The sequence below is a fragment of the Rhododendron vialii genome, chromosome 13a (genome assembly GCF_030253575.1).
Source record: "Rhododendron vialii isolate Sample 1 chromosome 13a, ASM3025357v1".
Classification (NCBI taxonomy): domain Eukaryota; kingdom Viridiplantae; phylum Streptophyta; class Magnoliopsida; order Ericales; family Ericaceae; genus Rhododendron; species Rhododendron vialii.
The window spans coordinates 9891346-9900733 of record NC_080569.1 but is presented as its reverse complement, the minus strand read 5'-3'; the positions used below and the strand labels follow the sequence as shown (position 1 = coordinate 9900733).

The 9388-nt window shown below is 37.5% G+C and overlaps 1 protein-coding gene across 1 annotated transcript; it reads right to left on the bottom strand.

The window, feature by feature from the left end:
• Nucleotides 1-1812: 1812 nt before the first annotated feature.
• Nucleotides 1813-8076, bottom strand: LOC131314814 (putative respiratory burst oxidase homolog protein H). Its single transcript, XM_058343671.1, has 14 exons — nucleotides 7460-8076; nucleotides 7190-7352; nucleotides 6111-6159; nucleotides 5883-5996; nucleotides 4865-5671; nucleotides 4057-4152; nucleotides 3860-3975; nucleotides 3678-3780; nucleotides 3317-3408; nucleotides 3078-3237; nucleotides 2858-2995; nucleotides 2433-2561; nucleotides 2263-2341; nucleotides 1813-2183 (listed from the first exon to the last, which is right to left on the bottom strand). The coding sequence occupies exons 1-14, from the start codon at nucleotides 7830-7832 to the stop codon at nucleotides 2074-2076; spliced, it is 2529 nt and encodes an 842-aa protein (XP_058199654.1). The 5' UTR covers nucleotides 7833-8076; the 3' UTR covers nucleotides 1813-2073.
• Nucleotides 8077-9388: the final 1312 nt, after the last annotated feature.

Here is a 9388-nt window from a genome sequence, read left to right as displayed (position 1 = left end):
GGTTTCATACCAAATATAAATTGACTCTATAATCTAAATGTCGTTAGTGAGTGTATTTTTAAAATGATCGATCAGGACTGTTAAGATGTTAAGTTATACAATATTTAATTTGTGATATTTTAGACATGTATTTTGTTTGGGTATAATAATTATTGATTGTGCAACGATATGTTTTGGTCTTGTATCTAGTATCTTTTGATCGATTTCCTTTGGTACGACACATTGTGGTAAGAAAGTGTCAATTTTTTGTGTTGTTATAACAATTGTGGTTATGTTATATAATTTGTAGTATTTTACACATGAGGGAGAGGGAGAGAAAGTCAATGAAGAGAGAACAATCTGTTACCTGCTAAGTCATTTTTTTATTTTATTAATTGGTTTAATAAATGGGTGGTCCGGATTATTTATTTTGAAATCTAAGAGTTTAAAATCATGATGCATACGGTACACCCCTTAATAAGGGGTGTGTACCATAGGACTACCCTATTAATTATACTAAATACTCTTATGTGTGCCACATCAAATTGTATTTAAAATTGTGTCCGTAGAATCATTTGTGCTAACCCTTTGATCGGACCTCGTGCACCTTTACGAGCTTGGACCTCAATAAGAGATGCAATTCGATTCTCCCACCGATATCACTATGTGAAATTTTGTTATGACACGTGATTGTGTGGTGGTGGAGGCTCCTGGCGCATCACGTGGTGTTCCAGGAGCACTGAATAATCACTCCATTAGTACCATGTGTGGGGTTTACCCTCCTTGGAAGTTTATTGGTGCGTTCATACTTGGGTGGAGTACATCTAATCGTTTTGGTATTTGGTGTCTTTTGTTCTTAACTTTGCATTTTTTCTCATTTGAGACTCCTAATTAGATGTTAGGTAGTATAAAAGTGTCGCTATTGTGTTAGGCCATATCTTGGTTAGGATGAAAGATATCGATTGCCTTGTGATTTACTTGTTTTGTAATTGTTAGACAATTAGTTTGGTTTTGTCCGAATTCTTTGTAATGATCTCCGTTTTGTAAGTGCAGCTGGGCGATTATAAATACAATCTTCCCATTTTTGACCCAAAAAAAAGTATTTGCTATGAGTCTCTCTTCCTCCTATGGAAGTTCCATTTCTTTGCAAGTGATTTCTATCAGATTTGTTATACTTCAAAACATTATACAAATACATTTTAATCTATTCCTAGCCCAAACATAGCATATTGTTAAACTCATGAGAAAGTTGCAAACCACATTATTCGAATTTAGATGTGTCTGCCATTGTTTGGTGCACATGGGCTTTACAAAATAATAAAGAGACCACGTGCATCGAACAGTTCCAAACACATGTGTCGCAAATTTTTGTACAAATCTGTGTATTTTACACTGCTCTAAACTCAACATATAATCTTATCGAGTCCAATATGGTATAGGGTTGAATTGCTGCTTAATCCAAACACATGGGGGATTGTGAAGTTGCAAACTGAATTATAAGGAACTCGATAATGATGAAGAATTTCCACCTTGGCTTTACCTGTGCTCTATGAAACATAGGTCTTCTAGTTCGTCCTGTGACTTATTTCTGTTTCATCCTTTTTCCACGGATATGGGTTAGTATTCATGTAGAAGCACAATTTAGTTACTACCAACTTTGTTCAAGGCCCGTGAAATTCACTATTGAAATCTGTTGCCAGTATGATGATTTACGTTTTGATCAAGGATGCGTCTCACTTGTTGTCGTTGTGCTCTTGTTGCTGCTCTTGTTGTTCTAAACATATCCTTACTGCTGAGCAAAAGACAATAGACAACATTCTACGTTGTTTCAATTGGTTTGGTGAAATTTGCAAGAGTCATGGCGCTTGGAAGCTTATTCATGTCAAGAACTTAGTTGTGTGAGCAAGAGGAATGCCACATGCAAGTTTAAAGTGAATGCATATTCTCTAGGTTAAGCGATATCCTAGGAAAGTCCAATCCGAAATGTCCTTCGTATAACAACTTTTCTTCTTTTGTACCGATTGTTAACGGAGGAAGCAACGTAGTTGATTTAATTTGGAACCTACAAATTTGTAAGACTTGTCAGATTATCTACTAGAAGTTTTCCTTGTGGAATTGGAAACGGGTGGATGAATTTAGGCTAAACTCCTGGCAAAGCTTCTTGAGTAGTTTGGTAAGAGTAGGGCTTCCGCAGTAGAAAACACCTGCAATATATCGGGTGACAGTTAATGATAAAACATATACCAAAATCTTACAACTGAAAGTATGACTAGATTTCCTTACCAATCCGTGAGGATGGGTGGGTGTTTACTAATTGAGAGAACACTTTCCTCCAATTGGGTCTTGCAAAATGTGTTCTTATCTGTTTACGAATGTGTCAGATAGAAGGCTAAAACACTGGTTACGATTCAAGGATCCAGTGAATTTGCACAAAAAAAAAGAGTAAAAATTACCCGACTTTCTGAGACAATGTCAACTCCATTTTTAGCATGCTGCAGAGACTGCACCATGGCGATGAGTGCAGATCGTGCATCTCCTTCTTCATACACACTAGTCAAGTAGTTATGCATTTCTATTATATGCTGCAACATTTGCACAATTAGGAATCAGTTTGGTATATCTTATATCGCCGGATAGCAATTTTGATGATCTGATTCTTAACTGTGTTTCTAAACAAAAACACTCATCATCTTGTATCCTATTCTTTTTCAAGAAATACTTTCTGCAATTTGAAGAATGTCTCTACTGTTTTCTGAAATTTCTTCCCAAAACATTATTCAACAATAAGTTACGAAATGTGTCACGAAAAGTTAAAATGAAGATAGAAAACAGATTCTGAAAACTTGAAGCAAACAGGGGTTCTTATTTCAAAACCCACATTTTGGTCATAGTCTGCAATATCATCCATGACACCTTTGAACCATTCAAAAGATCCTTGTTCCCTTGTCACCCAATAGAAATAAGCTCTTTCTGGGCTGTTCTTATACTCCTCAAGTGGATATCCTTCTTCCTTGACCTGCATTGGTATGAATCCCATATGGTTATTTAGTTCTCCAATGTTTTATTTCGACAAAGGTATCTATTTCATCTTAACTCACTTTGTTAGTGTTATTCTGCTTCATATGGTTTAGAAGATCTTTGAGGATGCTGATCATTGGAGTTGCTCCAATTCCCAGGCCAATGAGAAGGAGAATGTCATACTTCTTGAAGTTTTGAGCCGGTGCTCCGTATGGTCCTTTGATGAGGATCTTTGGATATCTGCCTCAATAGATAAGAGCTATTAGGTGTGGTGTTAAATGACAAAGCTCAGCAGCAATCTAATACAGACCCTGTTCACCTTGCTTGTGTATGGTCAAATTTTGAGCTTGCTTTTGTTTCCATTCTAACTAGACGACCTCCTCTTGGTTGTGTTGATGGAGGCTCACAGACCTGCCTTTTTTAATGCTATGGAAATGAGAAAAATGGTCATAATGCTTCTAGAAATGTGTTTTACGAAGTAATTTGTAAATGAATACCCTATTTTATTGCAAATTAAACCTACTCCTATCAGACCACCAAATAAAGCATGTAGCATCCCGTTCCTTTTTTCCCTACCAGATCAGCCAGTCTCAATAACAAATGACCATACCATATGGATATAACATGACAGATAAAGTTTTTTGTTTGAACGTATAGTAACACCAATATATGAACTTCACCTGTGCAAATTGGTTTTTAAGCTCTGTAGTCCAGTCTCCTAAGGTACGGATGTGGACACTCAAGTAGTCATCTCCGGGTGCAGAAGTTATTGAGAAGGGATGCCTGTAACAGTATTTAGTGTATATTTAGACCATAGACAGATAAATATCTTGATTGCTATTGTACTACGTGTGGTTTGTACCATTCAAAACTTGCTATATCTGGGCACTTGACAAAGATGTACATCCCACTTTTGTACTTGAATCCAGGAGGTTTGCTCATGTATAGTGCTAGAACGTTTCCTGTGTATACTATAGCCTGCATCATTGTCCATGCTAGGCTGAGTTTGAATGATTTACCCACATTACGACAAAAGGATTGTAACTTGCTAATAACTACCTTGATTATATTGACCCGGTAATTGTGATCTTGAACTGATGTAAGGATTCTCTCTCCGGCGTATAGAATAACTGGGATCGTTACATACATCCATGTCTGCAAAGTGCCAAAGCAACATTAATTTAGCACTGCTTGAGTTCGTGGCCTCTGAGCATTTTGAAACTTTTGGTTTTGCAGTAGTATGAGTGAGTGGTTGTATATTGTGAGAGAGATGGATTCAGCTAGAACTGAAGTGATATTCTGGCTAAAAGCAAGAATGACATGGTTCTGGGGATTTGTCAGTGACTCAATGCATATTTTGGAAAGATAGGCATGACATAAGGAAAAATACAGAATATGAAATGTTCTGCTTCTTCTGTCTTTTCTCTTCTGTTCGAGAGTCAAAGTAGCGGTGGTGATAGATCAATTAACTTAGTTAGGGCCGGGCATGTTTAGTAAGCGTTTCCCTTCCCTGCTTTTTCGGGTGCTGTGATGAGACTATAGAGAAAAGGGCTTTCGGCAGTTTAGCTCTTAAGCTAAGTGCGGGAATCAAGTCCAGATCAAGGGGAAAGCGCTAGGTCAAAGCGTCAAAAGCAAGGGTTGAAGAACCAATCCTTTACTATACGAGGGGCTTGGAGGCTTTTCACTGTACTCGCATGCTCCTATTAGTTGCTTTTAAATAAACAAGCTATCCATATGAAAGAGTCAGTTGACAGGCTCGGAAGGCAGTGCTTTCTGATATTTTTTGTTGGGAATTTTTAGATACAGATATCAGTATTGGGTTTTGGACTTCATAGGTTGAATTGAGTAGTAGTTTAAGCTGATTTACCGTTTTGTTGTACCACTCTCTGGTGAGAAATAAGAAGTAGCCATGGATGATGAGGAGGGCGAAGACGATGACCAGCAAATGATGGGTGTACCAGAAAGCATTAAACCCTGCCAAATGGTGGAAAGGCCATGGCAATTTGATAACGTTCCTTCTGAATGAATGTGTTGCCAGTGTAAAGGTAAAAGCCATCAGAATGATCATCAAAATCCCTGTTACTCCCGGAATACTCTGAAGGAGGTCTTGGTAATCTGGCTGCTTGTAACTGAACGCAGGTCCAAGAATTCCAATGAACTTATCATGAGGACAATACGTTATTCTCGGGAGATCACAAGTCACGTGCATTAATGTGTGAATGCAAGTCCCTATAACGATTGCCAGGGCGATTAACTTATGAAAGTTAATGTTTTCGTCGAATGGGATGAACGTACCCAGGATTGTTTCTCTGAGCTTTGTCAGGGTTCTTCTACATACTGGAAGGAGAACGAGAGCCATATTGAACTTCAGAGTTTCGGCAGCCCCTTTGGCGAAGCAAAGGCAATAACCCATGACTTGGAATGCACTTTTGTGTTTGTATTGGTTGAATTTCCAAACAAAGAGGATTAGGTTTATGGTTAACCACCATGCGAGCACCAATATCTTTCTCCAGTTCTCATGGATCTTTTCTGAGGCTTTAGATAGGAATTTGCTTACGGGTGTTCTGTATAGTCTGGGAATCATGGTTCTTGCAAGTGTCTGCGTCTTCTTCGCCATTTTGTTGGTTTCTTCGGAGCTCACCATACCTCTAAGTAGAGTTTCGAGTTGCCACATCTGGTTGAAGGGGAAAATTTAGTTATCCAACATTTGAGAAACATTGAGAAAGTAAAAGAAATGGTGGAGTTTCTCACCATTTCTTTTAGCGAATAATTATAATAATATGATCTTCTATGAACTGATCTCATCTTTTTCAGAATCAATCCTCTTTGGCCAACAATTGGTGGAGTTCAGCGTGCCTGGAAGCACCATTTTATGGGAAGCTCACCTCAATATATCCTAATTGGTCAGGATCAAGCTCCTCCATGATTAAAGCTGCATAGGATGCGGCATGTTGCTTGAGATTCGATAGCTTATTCGCAGAGGCACTGATCGCTATCACCTTTCAAATGACAATTTCAGAAACGTTCCATTGTAGTCTATATATATTCATCGAAGAAGAGAACAATGAGAAGAAAAATGAGGTATTAAAAAGGTGTGTCAGGTCTCATCTCACCTCCTTAACTTCCTCTTCTGAGAGCTTCCCATCACCATTCTTGTCACACCTAATGAATAACCCTTCATTAATTATTTATTTTCGAGCATGACTATGGTTGATAGAGATATATATACACATGTGGTCACAGGTCATTCCATAGGTTTAGAAGTATATGTATTGGTAGGCTAGAATACAGTCACACAAAAGGGCACGACAGAGATATTTGCCTGGTTCGACAAGAATGCTTCGTGCACCGCTCGCATCAGTTTGCATACTAATGTTGTTGAATGAGAAAGAAGAGTTAAAAAGATGCGGCTAGGGTTAGCCACACAAGATATTGTCTGGGTTTTACAATCCAACGGAATTACTGAAGGAGAAGGACGTTTAGGGGTCCGTTTGATTAGCGAGATAATGGAAGAAAATGCAAGAAAGAAAAATATATATATATATCAACTTTTTTTGTGTTCACTTAATAAAAATATCCTAAAAAGTGGTAGAAAATGAATTTTGCTGTACAACCCTTTAAGAAATTAAAGCGCTTTACATTTTCTTACAAAATGTTCAGGAAAATTTTATTTTCTCTAGAAAATCAACAACAATTACTCTAACTTCTTTCTTTATCCCCTTCCCTCCACCTTCTCTCTTTTAATTTTGGCAAATTTATTTCCTCCAAATAAAGATATCTTATTTTTTCTACTATTTTCTTGTAAAACTTTCATTCTAATCAAACAGATGTGAGAAAAGAAATAATTTTTCTTTTTCTTTTCTTTCACTCCACTTCACTTTCTATCATTTTTATTTTTTATTTTATTTTTTTCGCTAATCAAACGGACCCTTAGTGTTCCTAGAGAATATGGTGCCTTGAAATAAAAAACTGACTGGGAAGATTTTATATTCTTCTTTCTTTTTATGGTTCTTTTTATGGTTCTAGAATTAGATCTTTTTATGATTTTAGAATTAGATCTTGAATATAAATTTTAAAATCATAAAAATAAGAATATAATTTAATCTTTCAAAATCTTATCCTAGATAGGTCAGAATCACAAATCCAACTTGTATATACAAAGAGGGTGAAACAAAACAGAGTTCGTCCTTACATGTCAAAAAATATTTGAAGTCGTGCATCTAGGCATGGACTCGACATATCTTCCCAGAACTCTCGCAATTCCTCAAAACTTATCCCATTGGTAGCATCAATCCTCTTACGCCTTGCCAAGGCATCAAATACCTCCCCTGCGAATTCCTTGCTATCTCCCATCCCTTAAATTTGAAAATCAATGGCGTGAAAAGTTCGGTATTTTATTTCTTTCAAATGTTCGCAAAAATAAGAAGAAATTCCCATGGCCGTGAAGAGTTTGTGAAATTACCAATGCAGGCTCCGAATTTGTCCCTAGGGAGTCTCCCATCAGTTGCAAGTTGATTGAACCGTCTCTCCACAGACTTCCACTCATCCCCTTCCTTCCCCGTGGTTGTCCTGTCGAGGAACCTTAGGCTTTTGAGCCCTTTTGCGGCCCCTGATCGCAACCTTTCCATTTTAGGGATGGTGGGACCTGGAATTCTATTCCTGTTCCTGAGACTGCTTGCGTTTCTTGCGAAAGATTTTTGACTTGTGTTTCTCGACACCGTGCTTGGCTGCTCATCATCATCGTCAGAGGACACATCCGCCATTTCGTCAATCTCAATGCCTTCGAGAATCCACTTCACAAATTCCCCGTTGCCCATTTGATCTGCATTGTCCATTGATCCCGATAAGGTTATTGTTTTCCTTTCTTCTGGTGAAAGGCTTAGAACTATGGATGAGAGAGAGAGAGAGAGAGAGAGAGAGAGAGAGAGAGAGGTGCTGAAACGGTCAAAACTGCTGGAGAGGGTAATTGGAGGCTCGGTTGGGTTCTGTTGGCCTAAAATAGGAAACTAGCAGGGGATTCACATAATCAAATTAATAAAGCCTACATACATACGACGAGCATTGCGAAACCCATGTGCATTCTTCTTCCGTGGTTTTCTCATATTATGCATGAAATGGTAGTTAAATTTGTTTTCGTATTGAGATGGTGAGTCGGATTCATTAAGGAATATTTTGGACCCCTGTATTCTGCGTTAGGAGCTGTTTATTTATCCACGAGCTTAGGTTGTGTTTGGATCTTCAATTTTTTCTGACATGATTTATCAAGTACTAGTAAAATACTAACATGAACGTAGGGACTTTTCATCCGCAAATTGACTGTGTATTACTTTTCTTTTTAAGTTCATGATTAGTCCCCTTCCCGCATTTCTCAGAATGCTTGCATGGTCTTTGAGGCTTATAATGAAAGATATGAGAACCTTTGATCTAGTGAAGGGTGCTAATATGACAATTAATTCTTAAATCCTCACTAAAAAAAGTACTAGGAAGCTGCTCAAATAATTAGGTTGGAAAAACAAATTTTTTCACCTGCGTAGGATTTGTGGCAATAACCATGCGTGCCTCATTGAAGTGGTACAATGCGGTGAATTCGGAAATCTAAAGTAACTTAAATTGTGTCAAAATCAATTGAGATGGCCTGTAAGCCCTTCGAATTGGTTTTTTTGCACCTTATAAGGAGGTCGCAATTTTACCTCCTTTATTTTATTAGGGAGCCTAACCACAATGAAAGTTTCATCTCTTTGCACTTGACTAATCCAGCGATTCTCTATGTTTTGATCCATTCCTACCCTGAACTTGGGCTGGGGATCGTAAATTCTTCGCAATCTTATCTTATCGAATCCAATGTGGAAAATGGAAATTCTGATGAATTGCTGCTTATAACCTAAAAACTACTCATATTATGGGCTATTGATTTTCCAATCCTAAAGGGTGTTTGTTGCTTATTACTACTTATTTGTAATATAGGAAAATAAGGTATTGTGAAGCGGAAGTGGGACTCGATTTCAAGTAATCACAACTAAAACGGTTTTTTCCAATACTTCAATTTTGGGTTGCCATTTTTTTTTGAGAATCGCCTAAAGCTATAACGATTATGATGAAATGATTTTTCATTGACTCAATTAAAGTAACAAGCCGAATTCAAAAAAAAAAAATTTAAGTAACAAGCCTCCCTATCCACGATTCTGCTATTTATGGGTAAAAATAGAGAGGGTTATAAGACTAGTTTAAATGCTTTGCTTATGTGCAAACTTTTGTTTCCCGAGCTTCATCAATTAAATGTCTTGGTAACGTTGTTCCCCAGAGAATGAAGCTCGGGAAACTAAAGTAGAAATAGAGTTTTCTCACGATAAGAAAATTCAACAAAAGGAAAAAAGAAAAGTAATACACAGGT